This window comes from Hevea brasiliensis, chromosome 12, assembly GCF_030052815.1.
Source record: "Hevea brasiliensis isolate MT/VB/25A 57/8 chromosome 12, ASM3005281v1, whole genome shotgun sequence".
Classification (NCBI taxonomy): domain Eukaryota; kingdom Viridiplantae; phylum Streptophyta; class Magnoliopsida; order Malpighiales; family Euphorbiaceae; genus Hevea; species Hevea brasiliensis.
In genome coordinates, this window is record NC_079504.1 from 2,509,271 (window position 1) to 2,527,006 (window position 17,736).

Consider the following 17,736-nt stretch of genomic DNA (forward strand, 5'->3'; position numbering starts at 1 on the left):
TATATATATATATATATATATATATATATATATATATATATATATTGTTTTCTCGTATCGATTGGTTGAGAATGAAAAATTAAAAAGTTTTATATGCATAATAGCACAAATAAATTATTTTAACTAATTAAGTGTTTAGTGACGATTCAAATCCTGACTCAGTTGAGTCTGGGGTGGCAATATCTACAATATGTGACTGCAAAAAATGTACAAAAGCTATTATATAAAACATAGAAATAGATTGGTACATATATGAAATTGAACGCTAAAGGGTTTTTTTTTTTTTTTTTTTTCTCTTATAAATGCTAGAAAACTAATGAACTTCAATTAAACAACTTATTTAGAATAGTTTTGACGGCACCACCTCGTTCTCCAGGCCCTTGCGGTGCCGAGTCTCGATCACTTGACCATTGCTGCATATGAACGCCAACTGAATTCAAGTAACATCCACTCCTCCCATGGAACCCAACAATCTTTCCTTCTGTTTTCGTAGAAGGGAAAAACGTTCCTATTTCCTCTCCATATGGTCCATATTTCCCCTTATTGGTATAGAATGTGAGGGATTTTATTACACTGTTGCTATCATCTCCAGTGAGAGATCCATAATAACCACATACACTGGTAAGAATTTCGTATGGATACTCAAATTTGATCTGCTTTGATTTTAAGCATAACAACACAGAACCCATAATTAATATTAACTGAAAACAAAATTATACTCATTAAATTTGGTGCTCAAGTCATTGCATTGATTACCAAGTGAGAGCTTCCTTCACTGCCACCTCCATGCCTAACTGACCAAGCAGATTGGCCATTTCGATCATACTCGATTTGGATGCAATATATGGCTTCTCCTTTTGCCAAGAAAATCTTCTTAACCCCAGAGTATATTCCATCGTCCCAGGGCTTACCTCCATCACCACCCCATGGTCCTGACGCCCATGGAGCAGCTGCAGCTGGTTCTCTTGCCATTCCGGGGACCATAACCTAACAAGAAATCATTACGATATTTTACTACTATTCTACTATTTTAGGATCACCTTTTCTTTTTAATGAATAAATTTCATTACATCATTCAAATATATAAATTTTATATAGTTCATTGACAATGAAATCTTTTTTTATGTTATAAAGTGTCGAATTTCAATTTTATTTAGAATCAAACCTAAAAAAAAAAAACTATTGAAACTATTTATGAGTATCAATTCATATGCTATATTTATTTAAAAATAAGAAACCCAAACAATAAAATAGATAGAGCTAGCCCATAACCCAGAAAGCCCGTACTAACAGCAACTCTAACCCTAGCGGCAAAAGAAGGAGAATCCAATATGCATCATCATATCAAAGGGAGTAGTTTCACGTACCTCATATTCTTTAACGTCGGTGGAATCGAAGGGATCATAGGAAGACCGAGATAATGGCCTGGACAATTTAACTTCTGCGACATGGACTCCAATACTGTCTATGAACCATCCCTTTCTTCCATGGAATCCAACAACAAACCCATTGTTAGAACCAGAGGAGAAAGAAATCCCTTGTTCCTCCCCAAAGGGTCCATATTTCATCTTGTTGGTGTGAAAGGTCAGGGACTTGACGACGGTAGGACCCCTTAGGATGGTTGATCCATAATATCCGGTTATGTGAGTCAAGATTTCAGATGGATAATCAAAAGCTATCTGTCCAGGGACAGAAGAAGAGAAACGTTTAAACTTAGCATTAGATTTTTTTATAAATTAACAAGATTTTTAATACATGTGCTGATCATCATCATCACCTTGTCTAATCTAATTGCTCCGCTTCCACCATTCTTGTTTCCCCATATTGCTTGGCCATTCAGATCATAACAAACTCGTATGGAAACAACGCCTCCATAGCGTGTTAAATGAATTTCACGGACGCCTGTATAAACTCCATCATCAAATAGCATTCCACCATTACCACCCCACGGTCCATATGACACTGCCTTCACGGGTCTGACGATGGCTGCTTTATCATTAACCGCCTGGCAGTAATTATAAACATACAACATGTTCATCTTCAAAATCCATTTTTTTAGCTTAATTAATCCAGAAAATTTAGTGGCATGAGCTCTGTCGAATAACGAATAAAGAGTTTTATTATGTTCACCAATACCTTCTGGTTGTTTGTTTCCACTTCAGAGTCATAAGGATCTTTCACTTTATCTCCTGTTCGGCCGGTCGCTTGTTGAGCAGCAGGATTCTTGGATGGATTTCGTTGCAGGAGAGGCTTTAAGTAAACTCCAATGGAGTCAAGGTACCAACTGCTCCGGCCATGGAAACCAACTACTTTGCCACCGGTCAGAGGAAATGAGAAATGGGTTCCTTGCTGAATTCCAAAAGGTCCGTACTTCCTTTTGTTGCTCTCGAAAATAAGGGAACGAATCAGTATTGGACCATAGTCAACCCCGCTTCCGTAATGGCCACTTACAGATACAAGATATTCATCAGGATAATCAAGCTTCACCTGCATAAATATCATCAGAATTTGAGGAACCTTTTTTTGTTTTTTTTTTTTTTTTAAATCCAAGAGAGGTTGAATAATAGACTATACAGTAGTTCTTTGTCTGACAAAATTCTCGATACAAAAATGATAAACTCACAATTAGTAACTAAAGCATATAGTTAGAGTGATAATAACTAGACTAGAAAGAACTAAATTAGTAAATAAATGACGAATTTCATATTTAATCTGATGAAAGTACCGATGAAAATTCAAATTAATTGAAAAACAAGGTTAACATTATGAAAAAATTAACTTAAATTAAAATTAAATTCACCGGTTCAATGTTTTTTTTTTTTTTCCAACAAAATTTATAATTTTCAGAGATGCTCTTATACAAATACTAAATTTGTCGTGGAAAAGGAACTACAGGAGTACTGACCTTATTTGTCCTGACACCACCAGTTCCACCGTGCTTCTCAGACCACACTGAAGTGCCCTTCTTGTCATACTCAAACTGGATGGAATCAACCCCAGCTCCATGGCAGATCAACACTTGTCTTACAGAGTCGAAAACTCCATCGTCCCAACGTACTCCATTTTGGCCTCCCCATGGTCCAACAGACATATGGTTGTTCTCGTATCCTTCATAACTCTGTCAAAAAAAGCACAAGAAACATAATAGTAATAATTTAATATACAATAATCAAGAAAAAAATAATTAACAAATTCTTAGACTTACATACCATTATGTTCCAAGGATGAGGAGAAACACTCTTGGATATGCAGGAATGGGGTGAGAGATGTGGATAGTTGTCCAAGGCATATGGATGTGGGAGAATTTATAGAGAAAATTATGGCAAAAATGAGTGTATACACTGGGTAAGAATTCTTCCTTATCAAACTTAGAAATATTGCAGTATTGACCGAATTGTGAGAATCTAATTCATGAAGAATCTTGTAAAAGTAATCTATTTTTTTCAGGGACAACGCATCCATGGTCCCAGTAGAATAGGATTATTGATGAGTATATTGTTTGTGGCATGAATTTTATCTCATATTCTTATTGCAGAATTTGCAATCTTAGCCATTGATCAATTGTTCAAGTGATTTGTTATCATTTTTTTCTCATATTCTATATATCATAAACCCATTCTTTCTACCCCTTAAAGGGCAGAGAAGAGATGCCATTGATTTTTTTTTTTCCTTTTTTTTTTTTGTTTTTACTATAAAAGTGATATTGGAAGATTTGATTTCAAAATTTTTTAACACAGATTTGAATCCCATTCACCAAATGCTACCATTTTTGTAAATATCAATTGATCTATCATTGTACTTGAGAGGTCAATAATTAATGCACACCAATTTTTTTTATATTAATATATATTTAAAATAAATTATTTTAAAAAATCAATTAAATTCTGATATAATTATATTTAATTTTTATTTCTTTTAAAATAATTTTTTTAACTAAAAAGAATTGAATTTTTTTCATTTTAGAGGGGGTTTTCAGTATAAGATTAAAAAGGGATAATTATTATTCTTTGTAACTTAACTCCTTATTAATGTTGTTCAGATACTTAAAAAAACTCGATTTAGGAATTAAATGTTAACCTAATGAGGTTTAGATTAATACTTATAAAGGTAATATTAAATATTTAATTTTTTAATCTTCTACTAAATACATCCTAAATATGACAATTGATAAAAAAAATTAATTAAATTGAATTTTTATAAAATTTTAGTTTCTAAAGAGGGTAAAGAAAATCAACGGAGTAGATTAGTATTTAATGATAAATGCATATTTTCAATAAAAAAAAACTATTTATTATTATTATTATTATTATTATTATTATTATTATTATTATTATTATTATTATTATCTAAACTCAATCTGGTAAGAAAATTTAGGTAAATTTAATCTATTACGTGTTTGATAAATAAATAGATTAAATAAACGATAAGGGTTTGGAGAAATCAAATTAAATAAGTTAATCTTTTATATTTTCAATTTGAATTGAATTATTAAATAAATAAAATTAAAATTTCGAATTACCAATAGTCAATTTAGAATTGAAATCAATTTGAAATTGCCCCAATTCAATCCTGATGCAAAATCAATCAAAATTAAATTTAAACTACATCAGCATTTCCTATTGTTTATTTTAATCTCCTTAAACATTGAATTAAAATAATTGATTTCAATTGAATTCAGACTGTTGAGGGACTACTTCTACTAATAACCGAAGCCCAGTAGTGCATTTGCTGCCGAAGGCCAGTGTTGTATTGCTGGATTAACGAATACAGACCGTGCTGATCTGGGCTCCAGGCCTCATTTGCAGAAAGGCAAAGGAAACCTGAAGCCCATATCGCAGCCTTCATCCGATCAATTGTATGACATGTCGAATATTTTCAGGTTTATATAAAACCATTACGTTTTCCTTTTCACTCAAATAGGCCATATGTAACGAATGAATTAAATTTAAAAAAAAAAAAAAGAAATAGTTAAAGTTTATCAGCGTTGAAGTTGTATATGAAATTACGAGATTTTGAGTTTAAATTATAATTAAAATTAATTATAATTAAAAAAATTATATAATAAAATAATATGTGACATATGTAAACATTAATAATATTTTGAATAAATATACATATATTGTGAATAAGTTGTTAACAGTAAGAATTTTATCGATAAAAAAAAAAATAAGAGTCTTAGTTAATTAGAATTAGACTTGTTAGTCTTTCTCCTATTAATGTTTAGTGATTGGGAAATATTCAATTATTTTAAAATTTATATATATATGATAAATGAAAACAAAAAAGCTACTTTTCAGCCTATTAAATTTTCGTTAAATTTTTTTTTTTTAAAGTTAAGTTTTAAATCCCACATGGAAATATTACAGGTCTTTTTATTCTATGAGTTTATAAAATGGGTAAAGTGAAGATTTAAATGTTAAATTGAGAATTGGAAGGAAATTCAAATGGAAGGAAATTTTTATTTGGAAAATATATATAAAAAATACATTGCACTTGCATTTATGAAAAATAATTAAGATTTTTTAATTTTTAATTTAATAATTATCTTATTTTTAAAATTTTAAATTTAATAACTATCTTAATATTTATTTTTTTTTCTATTATTTATCCATTTTAAGGAATTTCAAGATGTTTATGGTCCCATTTGAAGTTAAGTTGGAAAGTAAAAAAATATTGAGAAGTATAGTTTTAAATATTATTAAAAATATCATTTTTTAACTATTTTTTAAAAAAAATTATCATTTGAACATATCATCTATGCTTAAATTGGGATGGGTTTTAATTTCTAACACACAAGCCTTATTATGAGTCCAAGTTCTTAGGGCCACATACAAAGGTGGTTAAATTGGCATCCCGCCGGAGCTTGGTGGTTCCAGGCTTCCAGTTGTTCTCTTCTCCCCTATCAGCTAAGCATCCAAGGAAGCTGAGGTGAGGATCCACATCACTCATTCCACGTGATGCACGGATCCTATGCGACCCAATCAATAACTTATACATCTATCTAGGACTAGGACTGCTGAACACCAACCCTCACCGACGTAAACGGAACGGAGATCTAGCGGCACACAATTTGATTGACGAGTTGGAATTTTCTTAACCACGAGAATGGAGAAACAAACGCCAGCTTCAACGGTGTTCCCCTCTTTTTTATTTTTATTTGATTTGGAACTTCGTATTAAAGCTGCCGAATTCTAGAGCATCTTCCAACAAACTTTTTATTAGATAATTTGATTAGAATTAGTACATCTTTTGAATTGATGTCATTCTCCAACAGATGATAAAAAGGATTAAAGATGGATTAAGAGAATAGAAGTCGTCCTAATAATTGGCTGCTTTAATTTCTTCTCACATAAAAAAAGTATGCAAAAACAAGATTGGGTGACAAGGGAGAACCCATTATCAGAATAATGGAGAAAATGGATAAACCCAACCTGAACCTCTTTCACAGTTCAATTAACATCTAACGACTTTAAAAATAATTTTAACATCACTAAATTAAAATTTATATATATATATATATATATATTTATTTGAAGGGTGTATAAAAAAATATTTTTTTTAGAGGGCAAGATCCGAAGATTGCTCTTATAAGTGGTGGACTTTCTGTGGGAGTTGGTAAATTGCAGCAAGCAATCAGCAAGAACCCCGGTGTCTCATGGTTGGGCTATTGAGGTTGAAGCCAAACCTTCCTTGCTTGTTTTTGAATATAACGCAAAGATACACCCAACACATTAAATTTTTCACCATGCTTGACGGTGTTTCACGTGACCTTTGATGGGATGACTCATGCTTGGTCGTCAACATTATTGATCTTTATGCACTTGTGAACTTGATTTGGCTTATTCATTATGTGTCCCGTATTCCCCATAGCAGCAATTGTGTTAAGCTAGTTATTCTGTTACCTCAATAATAATGATAATAAATAATGAGCTTTGACAGTTTGCCTCAACCTCACCATGCTTGAATCTACCAATAGTGTGATATTTCTATATATATATAAACTATGCACTTTTCCATTTAAATGTGGGTAATTTGAGCCTCCATAGTCCTTGGCTAGGTTGATATAATGGAGACGGCCTCCTTCCTCCATTAATTCCTGAAGGGTCGGTGTCCAAAGAAAGAACAAAAACAATAATGCCTAAAAAAGAAAAAGCATTATCGTGAACGCACGCCACGTGGTTTGAAGCCACCAATCATGTGAAAAGAGAGAAAAAAAAAAAAAAAAAAGAAGGCGACTGCGAAATGGAAATTAGCTAACAAGCCAAAGCCTCTTTCTAATACAAATACAATTGAGTTGCTGTTTGTTAATTAAAAAAATGATAATTTATAATTTAACATCTGAAATATGATAAAAAAATTAAAAATTACGATTTAATTTTTTCATTAGTGAGTTAATTGGTTAAATTATAAATTATTAAAAAATAATACAGGAAATTACGGACAACACGCGGCGATGGGAGGAGGAGCCGCGACAAGAGAAGGTGGAATCCGAGAAGCACTTAAAGAAATCTCTCCCCCTCTCTCTCTCTTCTCTAGTGTGAATGGCGACAGGAATTGCACATGCACAGATAAAAGAGCAAAGACAGGACAAGAGAGTACAATTGGGTCGGAGAAATACACTAGCAAGTGATGAGCGTTGGCCAGCTCGGTCTTCCAATACCCACCCATCCATTGGCTAACCAATATCACGGGATTGGTAGGCCAGGTTTTCGATGGTGAAGTTTCTCAGTGGCTTTATTCATTGCCACTGTCAGTGAAGTTAGTGGTTAGACGTTGAACCTATTCCACTATTACTCACTAATTACATTAAAATTTTTTATTGAAGACAGATGACAGATTGTATATATAATATAGGAAAACTTTTGCTTAAGACATAATATCTAAATTATACACATGGGTTAATCAATAACCTGGTGGGTTTTTGTTCAGACGGTGAGGATGGAGTGTGCATCCAATTTTGCTGCATTAATTGTTCTTGCTTTTGTCATTATTGTCTAAATCTGTTGTTATGTTGTCCATCCCTTCAGAGGCGATAAAGACAAAAATAAAACAAAAAATTCCCAGATGAAACCGTCAAATGCTATCTATCTCTTGTGAATTTATGGATTCTCGAAGAAATATGTAGAAAAATATAAGACTACTACAACACCATCCAAAAAAATATATTTAATAGGAAGACACAATCACTCTATATTTTTTTTTATTTCAACAATCTAATACAAAAAAATTGCCTCTCTTTTTCCTTCTAATTTTCCTCAGAAATAAAAGTGCATAATTTTATAATAGAAATGAGTAAAATGGAATATAAAAGCAGAATCATTAATCATTTATACAAAGCCAGTCAGCCAGTAGATTGTGCGGTGGTGTGGCCACTGGCCAGTAAAGTTCAAGCTCATTAGCGGATGGCATAGCAGAGCAGAGTAGTAGATCAGACTTCAGAGAAGCTCACTAACTTTCCTCTTTGAATCACTGATTCTCTTCGCATTTCAGTTCTTTTTTCAAATTTTCCCTCCACCCAGTTGTAGAGAGAGAGAGAGATGGGAACTAACTCAGTTTCCAAGCTTTTAACCATTTTCTTGATGGCCTTGTTTATGGGTTCTGAGCTGATCCAGTGCGGTGTCACCTACGACAAGAAGTCCATTATCATCAATGGTCAAAGGAGAATCCTCATCTCCGGCTCCATTCACTATCCCAGAAGCACTCCTGAAGTATTTTCCTTTTCCTTTTTCTTTCTTTTGACTATACATTCCACTTTTGAAACCCTGCTAAGCATTATTATGCTATCCTTTTGTGTGTTTTATGACATTTTGGTTGTTTTGTTGAAATGGCTTTCTTGGTTGTAGACGTGGGAAGATCTTATACGGAAGGCAAAAGATGGAGGGTTAGATGTTATTGACACTTACGTTTTTTGGGATGTTCATGAGCCTTCTCCAGGCAATGTACCGTCTTGGATCTCCACTCAAGCTTTACTTCTATTTTGCTACTTCTTTTTGGTGCTTGAAATTTGTATTATCTATATGTTCTGAGCTTTTTTTTTTCTTTTCTTTTTGTATTTTTTTCCCTTTTTTCTTTAAGTATAATTTTGAGGGAAGATACGACCTGGTACGGTTTATTAAGACAATCCAGAAAGTGGGGCTATATGCTCATCTCCGCATTGGACCTTATGTTTGTGCAGAATGGAATTTTGGGTACCTGCAATATTTTTCCTTTTGTTTCTCCCCAATTTTTGTGATATTCATTACATATTTTTCATTTTAGATTGCAGGGTAAATGCTTTACAAGTGACGGGATTTTGTTTTCCTTCTTTGAAATTTGTTGATTCGGGGGGCCTGGGGTTAACATTTGTTTTTTAACCTGCTTAAAATGAATTGCTTTGGTTGATCTTGTCTCTGTTAAACTGTGTAGGGGTTTTCCTGTTTGGTTGAAGTATGTTCCCGGTATCAGCTTCAGAACAGATAATGAGCCTTTCAAGGTTCATATTGTTCTATTTCTGCTTTTAAATTTCTTTTTGCTGAAAAAAGAATAAGCAAAACTTCTGAGAAAATAATTGGAGAGATGTATAAGACGACAAATAATATTGTTATCTCCGTTTGGTTTTTGAAGGTGGCAATGCAAGGGTTCACCCAAAAAATTGTGGAGATGATGAAAAATGAAAAGCTATTTGCATCACAAGGTGGCCCCATCATCCTCTCTCAGGTATGAGATCTTTATATTTGAGTTGGCGTAAATTTTCTTGTGCTGGACGTAGTGTTGTGTTCTTAGCAACTTTACTTTTTGTTGTGAATTGTGAACATACAAGCATCCAAAAAAAGGAATATTTGGCTCTTTTTCAATCCAAAATAGAGCACCTGTAAAACTATTGCGAAGCAATTTACATTGCATTGTTGTTTTGTTTTTGATTTTTTTTTAATGTTAATTCGTGTAGATTGAAAATGAGTATGGTCCAGAGAGCAAGGCTCTGGGGTCTGCTGGTCATGCATATATAAATTGGGCTGCAAAAATGGCTGTTGGACTGAATACTGGAGTTCCATGGGTGATGTGCAAGGAAGATGATGCCCCAGACCCTGTGGTTAGAAAACTCAACCTTTCCACTTACTGAGTCCACCTCATTTCACCAATGATTACAATTGAACCTCATTTTCCCCCTTTCACTATGGTGTCAACAAACACTTCTCAATAGGTCTAAATTTGTTCTCTTTCAATGTTGGCAACAGATTAATGCATGTAATGGCTTTTATTGTGATGCTTTCTCTCCCAACAAACCTTACAAACCTACATTATGGACTGAGGCTTGGAGTGGCTGGTAAATAGTGCTGTGACCAATATGATTGAAGTTTATCATCTGAATGCATTAGTATTCTGATTCCCCTAGGATTTTTTTTTCTTGCTTTAATAAAGGTTTACAGAATTTGGTGGCACCATTCATCAGCGGCCAGTTCAAGATTTGGCATTTGCAGTTGCTCGTTTCATCCAGAAGGGTGGGTCATATGTTAACTACTACATGGTTAGTTTCTTTGCCGGACAATTCGTGGTATGAGTGAAAAAGTTTCTTCTCCCAGCATATTTCTTATGCATTTTGTATTTTGACAGTACCATGGAGGAACCAATTTTGGACGCTCTGCTGGAGGCCCATTCATTACAACCAGCTATGACTATGATGCCCCAATAGATGAATATGGTGAGAACACTCAGCTTACATCCATCATGATGAAAATCTCAAAAGATCAAGATGCTTTAAGGTATATTGTGGCTAACAATTTCACTGGTCTAGGTTTGATCAGGGAACCTAAATATGGCCATCTAAAAGAGCTTCACAGAGCTATTAAGTTATGTGAACATGCTTTAGTTTCTTCAGATCCCAGAGTAACTTCATTAGGAACCTACCAACAGGTCTGCCTTATCTAATATGAATTTCATTTTGATTCATTTGTAGAGTTAGATTGTCTGTGATTTTATGGCTTGTGTGCAAAATTTGCCAATGCCGATTCTTAATGATGGTCATCTTTCAGGCTCATATATTTTCTTCAGGGCAGAGAAGCTGTGCAGCTTTTCTTTCCAATTACCATGCAAACTCTGCTACTAGGGTCATGTTCAATAACATGCACTATGATTTGCCTCCCTGGTCCATCAGTATTCTTCCTGATTGCAGGAATGTTGTATTTAACACTGCAAGGGTAAGATAGATGTACAGGCTCTCATTGCAATCTATTTCAAGTGTGGAATATAGACAGTGGAGGAGAAGAATATTCCCTCAAGTTAATTGCTTAATTAGTTAATTTTGTGTCAAGTTATTGATTGGTTGGTCTGTGATTGTCTAGGTTGGAGCTCAAACTTCACATATGCAGATGTTGCCAACTGGTTCTGAGTTGTTCTCTTGGGAGACTTATGATGAAGAAATCTCTTCTCTAGAGGATAGTTCAAGGATGACATCTCTAGGACTTTTGGAGCAGATAAATGTCACTAGAGATTCTAGTGACTATCTGTGGTACTTGACCAGGTGAGCTCAGTGCAAAACTATATGCATAGTTATCAACTCCCTGACATAGAGACTAATTAAACACTTCATTTTTTCCACCTGTTTGCAAAGTTAATTGAAAAAATGAAAAATCTGGAGACACCATAAAAGCACATCATGAATTCAAATAAATTTAATTTTACTTTTCTTTGACAACGTAGCCTATTGTGCTGCCATAGTGGTGTTATGGCATAAGGTCTGACTTCTCACCTTAAGTATTATATTTAAAAATTTTTAGAGATGTCATTCTTCCCTTGTTCTAGTGGAGCATTGTATAACATGTATTCAATTCTACTCTCAGCTGCATTGTATTTGGATTATGAAGGATTTGCATTGAGTTAGTGTTAGGCAAATTTGGGAAGTGGGGTGGGAGGAGAGGGAGGAAAGTAGCAGATAGTAAAAGCCTGATTGATTGATGGTGCCTTTGTTGTCTTTATTCCCATTAGGTCTATCTATTGCACACAATGTCACCCCAATATGATTGATTTGTCAATGATTCTTACATATGGCATCATGAGATTAACTTTTTCAGCTTCAATTTCATCCCAGTGTTGACATTAGCCCATCAGAAGCGTTTCTTCAAAATGGACAAAAGCCTAGTCTCACTGTGCAGTCAGCAGGCCATGGTCTTCATGTCTTCATCAATGGGCAGTTTTCAGGTATTTTTCAAATCTCTCTATCTTTGTATTAAGTAAACGGGATTTTCCAGTTGAGAAGTATTATAATCAGGTATTTCTATTTTATCAAAAAAATTATTCAACAATGCTGCTTATAATTACAGGATCGGCTTTTGGGACTAGAGAGAACAGGCAAATCACCTTTACAGGACCAGTCAACCTACGTGCTGGAATGAATAGAATTTCACTACTCAGCATAGCTGTTGGGTTACCTGTTGGTTCCTTTCTCACGTCCCTTTCTTAATGCAAGTGTAGCATCTATAATTCAAATGAGAAGTTCAACTTGCTATAAAAACACCTAGTTGGATCGTAGTTCCTCAAAAGTATTTCAAGTACTGACTAATTAATTTCTTTGTTGTTCAAGAATGTTGGGTTGCATTATGAGACATGGAAAACAGGTATACTAGGTCCAGTTACATTGAACGGCCTTAATCAGGGAAACAAGGACTTAACATGGTATAAATGGTCCTACCAGGTATGGCAATGCTCTGCTTACGTCCTTTATTTGTGCCTTTCATGGTGGTTGAAGTCACAGCGTATTATATATAAACAGGTTGGTCTAAGGGGAGAGGCATTGAATCTGGTCTCTCCAAATGGAGCCTCATCTGTTGAATGGATCCAAGGATCCCTAGCTAGAAATCAAGGGCAGCTCTTGAAGTGGCATAAGGTACGAAGTGCAGAATAGCAGAAATTAAAGTTACAAAGCTTAGTTAAAACTTATGAGGATGCTTTGTGGTGTGAGAATTTCAGGCTTATTTTGATGCACCTAGAGGAAATGAGCCATTGGCTTTGGACTTGCGCAGCATGGGAAAGGGTCAGGTTTGGATCAATGGGCAGAGCATTGGAAGATACTGGATGGCTTATGCAAAGGGTGACTGCACTGATTGCAGTTACTTTGGGACATTCCGACCTCCAAAGTGCCAACTTGGTTGCGGTCAACCAACACAGCGATGGTATGTAGAGCAAATGTGATATATATGTGTGTGTGTGTGTGTATATATATATATATGGCACTGAACCTGTGAGTGCACTTAATATATCTTACAGCTAGTTACATTTGCATATGACTTTTTCAGGTATCATGTTCCAAGGTCCTGGTTGAAACCAACGAAAAATCTGTTGGTAGTTTTCGAAGAGCTTGGTGGGGATGCATCAAAGATATATCTTGTTAAGAGATCAATCACAAGTGTTTGCGCTGATGCCTATGAGCACCACCCAAACATTGAGGATTATCATACAGAGAGTCGTGGTGAATCAGCCATGCTTCACCACGCCAAGGTTCAACTGCGGTGTGCACCTGGGCAATCCATATCAGCTATAAAATTTGCAAGTTTTGGTACTCCTTCTGGAACTTGTGGAAGCTTTCAGAAAGGAACTTGCCATGCACCAAACGCTCATTCCAGCATAGAAAAAGTAAGTTCCTGACTAGCGTTCTAGTCTTTTTTGTAGACGTGCATCTGATCGCATCTTTCCAAATTGTAGACGTGCATCTGATTGCATCTTTCCAAATTGCTAATCCACATATCAATATGAAATTAGTTTACTGATATATTTATGTGCTGTGCTCTGCAGAAATGCATCGCCCAGGAGAGCTGCATGGTTACCATATCCAGCAGTAGCTTTGGTCCTGACCCATGTCCAAATGTGTTGAAGAAGCTATCAGTTGAAGCTGTTTGTTCTACAACGAGTACAACCACTCAACACAATGCAAAGAAATAGAACGGTAATGGAAAGAACTGCCAAATTTCGAGAAATTACGATTATTGTTACTGCAGGCAGCTACGATGGAATATAAATAAAGGAGTAAAGAAGCAAAGTCAAAGCGCAGATCCTAAAGTGCTATGTCATTTTATCTACAATGTATAGCTACGTGTATTAGATATCAGATTCACGACATGCATCAGCATTTGATATTTTCGCAAGCGTTTGATTGGATGATGTCCTACTGTAATCTGTAGAGTAATTGGTGGTGAGTAGGCAATAGTTAAGTGGGTTCTGGTAAAGATTATTTAATACAGCTCTTATATGTAGAATGATTTTATTCTGATCATAATTGGTGATTTCAATTGAATTCCACTATAATTCCCCATTGTGCTTTATAATTTATCTCATTGTTTTATTCACTTTGTTTCCATTGAAAATCTGATGCTACAGGACCCCTTTCCTTTTTTTTTTTTTTTTTTTTTGCATTCTATTATCCTGTTCGATGGGATTGCTTAGGAGGTAGTTTATTCTTAACCATTATCAGAAAGAGAATCATTTTAGCCATCAGATACTCATTTTTTATACGGACTACTTCAATAAGACAAATCCTTGACGATGACATCATTTCCAGGTGGCGGAAGGAAACCGTCCATGGCCCATTCTTGGCAGCTCTTCTGGTAGGTGGGGTTTATGGGTCTTTGGGGCTGACTATAGTGATATGGCTGTGGAACATATTTTCCTCCTCCACATCTAAGGACCACTTGGGTCAATCTCAACTAACCAGTCACCGACACCGAATAATTACTGAGTACCCCTAATGCCACAATAAGGAGTTGATTTAGATATTAACGAAAATGAATCGTCTTTCAGTAAGGCTACATCATTTCTTAAGAGAAATATACCATTTTTTTTAACAGAAATTAGTGTTGACAAAGCTCTGCAGAGTTCCTACACAGTATATAGAAAACCCTTTGAAGCAGGGTGGCCATTGGATTGATTCAAGGTTCGAAGGATTCGAAATCGCTGAATCTCCTTCATTTTAATTCTAATTTTGATTTAATTTCAGTTTAGATAAATTTAGCGATTAATTTTTTTTTCAGAATTTTTAATTTTTTTAAATAGAAAAAGCCTAGACAATTCCAGTTCAATTATAGACCAGAATGATCAAAATAGTTTTGATCGATTTCATCCAAAAGAGTTGTGCTGAGAATAATACGTATGCGCAGAGATACATGATTCACACCTTGCCATGCATCCCCGCCCGAGTGGCAAACCACAATGGAGTTTTGGATCGAGGTCAATGGTCAATCAGGAATGGCTAAGCAATGAAAAGAACATCAATTTCTCCAAGGATAAAGTTACTACCACAAGGGATTTTCACATCCCCTGGCTGCCACAACCATACAAGCAACAAAATCTAATACATAGAAAGCTTGCTTCTATCATGAGCATGCTAATACCATAGCAAAGATTAAAAATCCAAAGAAGTGGCCCCATATGACCACATAATAAGCAGAAATATGAAGATCTATGTTCATCACATACATAAACACGCTAGTCATAAATATCTATAAGAACACGACTACACTGCCCTGGGCATGCATTATTTGAATACCACTAAACTAAAGACCCAGCATGCTTCATCCATTACGCTGCTGCCACCTCAGTAGCATGCTTTGCAATGGTCTGCTGCAGTTCCTCTTTCTTGGCACCCACAACCTTGTCGATTATTTTTCCTTCTTTCAAGAACATAAAAGTTGGCATTGCCTCGACAGCCCAATCCTCAGCAACAGTCTGCAAAAAACAAAGTGATATATATATATATATATATATATATATATATATATATATATATATATATGTAATTGTACATTTCCTTGAATAAGATGGAGAATTTCACCATGTAAGCAGAAACCTACTAATGCAAGACTGAAAAGTAGGTAATGGCTTAGATTGATTACCTTCAATTCATCCACATCCACCTTCAAGAACGTGACATGTGGCATCTTCTTGGCGAACTCTGCCAGAATTGGACTGATGAAACGACAGGGCCCACACCAGGAAGCAGTAAAATCCACCACAATCTGTTTCCAAAACACTTCTTAGTAAAATACTAAAATCCACCACCAACAATACAGCAGACCCAGCATATTGACTAGATAAAGATTCTGGTAAAGAATTTCTACAGCAGCAGGATCATACATGTGGGGAAGAAAACGAAGAGATCTCGCCCTCACCAACAAATAGAATAGCAATACTATTCTGGAAAATACAAAATGCCTAAAGCTGTACAGAACAAATTGCAAAGACTAAAGAATTAAGAACAAAAGTACTTTGTGACTAGTAGCGGATTTTGACCACAAGGATATAGGACTCAGCAACTCTATCAAGATTGGAAAATTTTCCACCCTTGACTCTGTAGAATAATAAAAGAGAAAGCTTCAAAGGTCTACATCAAGATCTCAGGAGCCCATTCTGGCCCAATGACTCAACTCTGAAAAACGAAAGGAAACTACAAACTGGGGCACCAAATTCGAGTCAATAAGATTATAAGAGTCGTATGTTGGTCTTCTGGAAATTGGAAAGATACATCGTGCAAGACGCATTCTAAATACAATGTATAACGGCCCGATAAGCGAAAAAAAGGCAACGGCGAAATTTCCACCACTAATCAAGAATTAACGTACACATAATGAGATTAGATAGAAATATAAAATCGGATACAACTCCAGACAATTTAATGCAACCTATATTGCAGTACATAAGAATTCAGAATCCTAGCACCCAACAACTCCCCTCCGATGAGAGGGAAAAAGAAATAACCCAGCCACAAAGTTTTAATTGAGAAAATCACAAAACCAATCAAGAAAAATGAAGGCAGTCATACAGATCTAGCGTAAAAACCTCGCAGAACCCCATCTGGAACAGAATCAATCAGACAGTATTTTCAAATAGATAACCCAAAATAAGCTTCTCAAATTTCCCAAAAACCTAAATCATGGATTAACAAGTTGAAAAATAAGACAACCAACATTCAAAAATTTGAGAAATGCACACAAAAATACACAAGGGAAAAGAGATCAATGGGCGAGAATAAATACCAATTTCTTGCTCTCCTGTCCCTTCTCGAGCTGCTCGGTCCAGGCCTGAACGGTGTGGCAAGCAATCACTTGTCCTTCTTCAGCCATTTTCTGTATTTTTCAACAAAACAAAATTTTATCTCTTCCTTGTATTTACGGATTCTTCTCAAATTGATATTTTCTACGGCGGAAAGCACATCCCTCTGACCACCTTTTATAAGCGTTTCGGCATTTTTTCACTTACCAAAAGTTCCCTGATAATTCCCATATTATTACAAAATTGCCATGTTGCGGATTGTGGACGCGATTGTGCGTTTTAGGGAAATCATCTGACGACGTATGCTTACACGTCAATTCGGACCACTTAAATATTTGTATTAAAGTTAATAAAAATATAATATATAATTAAAAAAATAATTAAATAAATATTTAATTTAAAATTATTAAATTCGTTTCTATTTAAAATAATCATACTTATTCTTAATTAAATCTACAATCACTCAAGAAAAATAAATAACAATATATATATATATATATATATAATTTTGAATATAATGAATTAATAAATTAAAAAATTAAATAAAATTAATAATTACTAATTATACTCTTATATTTATTAAAAAAGTTTAATTTAACTTATTTATTTTTTTTTATTTAATTTAGATCAAAAGTTTCAATTTAAAATTAATTAAGTTTAAAAATAAAGAAAAAAGAAATTAATTTTTTTAATTTTTAGAATTAAATCAAAAAATTATAAAAA

General features: G+C 34.6%; 3 protein-coding genes across 6 annotated transcripts; 1 reads left to right on the top strand and 2 right to left on the bottom strand.

The window, feature by feature from the left end:
- Positions 1 to 167: 167 nt before the first annotated feature.
- Positions 168 to 3,332, bottom strand: LOC110655188 (jacalin-related lectin 3). Its single transcript, XM_021811399.2, has 7 exons — positions 3,210 to 3,332; positions 2,906 to 3,118; positions 2,137 to 2,487; positions 1,778 to 2,005; positions 1,368 to 1,679; positions 757 to 987; positions 168 to 653 (listed from the first exon to the last, which is right to left on the bottom strand). Exons 1-7 carry the CDS (start codon positions 3,210 to 3,212, stop codon positions 324 to 326), a joined length of 1,668 nt encoding a protein of 555 aa, XP_021667091.2. The 5' UTR covers positions 3,213 to 3,332; the 3' UTR covers positions 168 to 323.
- A 4,675-nt stretch (positions 3,333 to 8,007) lies between these two features.
- On the top strand, positions 8,008 to 14,281 carry LOC110655198 (beta-galactosidase 5). 4 transcript variants are annotated; one of them, XM_021811408.2, is made up of 19 exons: positions 8,008 to 8,708; positions 8,844 to 8,939; positions 9,076 to 9,188; positions 9,406 to 9,472; positions 9,604 to 9,696; positions 9,926 to 10,069; positions 10,215 to 10,303; positions 10,399 to 10,504; positions 10,591 to 10,678; positions 10,772 to 10,890; positions 11,010 to 11,174; positions 11,319 to 11,497; positions 12,065 to 12,174; positions 12,297 to 12,406; positions 12,557 to 12,667; positions 12,746 to 12,859; positions 12,943 to 13,145; positions 13,269 to 13,605; positions 13,765 to 14,281. In XM_021811408.2, exons 1-19 carry the CDS (start codon positions 8,538 to 8,540, stop codon positions 13,909 to 13,911), a joined length of 2,562 nt encoding a protein of 853 aa, XP_021667100.2. In that variant the 5' UTR covers positions 8,008 to 8,537; the 3' UTR covers positions 13,912 to 14,281. The 4 variants fall into 4 exon arrangements, with proteins under 4 accessions (XP_021667100.2, XP_021667108.2, XP_057986810.1 ...); XM_021811419.2 differs by lacking the exon at positions 9,076 to 9,188 and having other exon boundaries at positions 8,671 to 8,708; XM_021811416.2 differs by lacking the exons at positions 9,076 to 9,188; positions 9,406 to 9,472 and having other exon boundaries at positions 8,109 to 8,708.
- Positions 14,282 to 15,222: 941 nt separating this feature from the next.
- LOC110655226 (thioredoxin H-type) lies at positions 15,223 to 17,181 on the bottom strand. Its single transcript, XM_021811448.2, has 3 exons — positions 16,998 to 17,181; positions 15,858 to 15,980; positions 15,223 to 15,690 (listed from the first exon to the last, which is right to left on the bottom strand). The coding sequence occupies exons 1-3, from the start codon at positions 17,082 to 17,084 to the stop codon at positions 15,544 to 15,546; spliced, it is 357 nt and encodes a 118-aa protein (XP_021667140.1). The 5' UTR covers positions 17,085 to 17,181; the 3' UTR covers positions 15,223 to 15,543.
- Positions 17,182 to 17,736: the final 555 nt, after the last annotated feature.

Bases quoted from the DNA above. Each gene is read 5' to 3' on its own strand.
- LOC110655188 (XM_021811399.2), bottom strand. The intron at 1,680-1,777 runs GTGATGATGATG...GTCCCTGGACAG, and splicing joins GAGCAATTAGATTAGACAAG to ATAGCTTTTGATTATCCATC. The intron at 988-1,367 runs GTACGTGAAACT...ATTTCTTGTTAG, and splicing joins CCGACGTTAAAGAATATGAG to GTTATGGTCCCCGGAATGGC.
- LOC110655198 (XM_021811408.2), top strand. From the start codon at position 8,538: ATGGGAACTAACTCAGTTTCCAAGCTTTTAACCATTTTCTTGATGGCC. The intron at 11,498-12,064 runs GTGAGCTCAGTG...ATTTCATCCCAG, and splicing joins TATCTGTGGTACTTGACCAG to TGTTGACATTAGCCCATCAG. The intron at 12,407-12,556 runs GTTGGTTCCTTT...TTGTTGTTCAAG, and splicing joins GCATAGCTGTTGGGTTACCT to AATGTTGGGTTGCATTATGA.
- LOC110655226 (XM_021811448.2), bottom strand. From the start codon at position 17,084: ATGGCTGAAGAAGGACAAGTGATTGCTTGCCACACCGTTCAGGCCTGG. The intron at 15,981-16,997 runs GTATTTATTCTC...TTTTGGAAACAG, and splicing joins GACAGGAGAGCAAGAAATTG to ATTGTGGTGGATTTTACTGC. The intron at 15,691-15,857 runs GTAATCAATCTA...TGTTTTTTGCAG, and splicing joins TGGATGTGGATGAATTGAAG to ACTGTTGCTGAGGATTGGGC.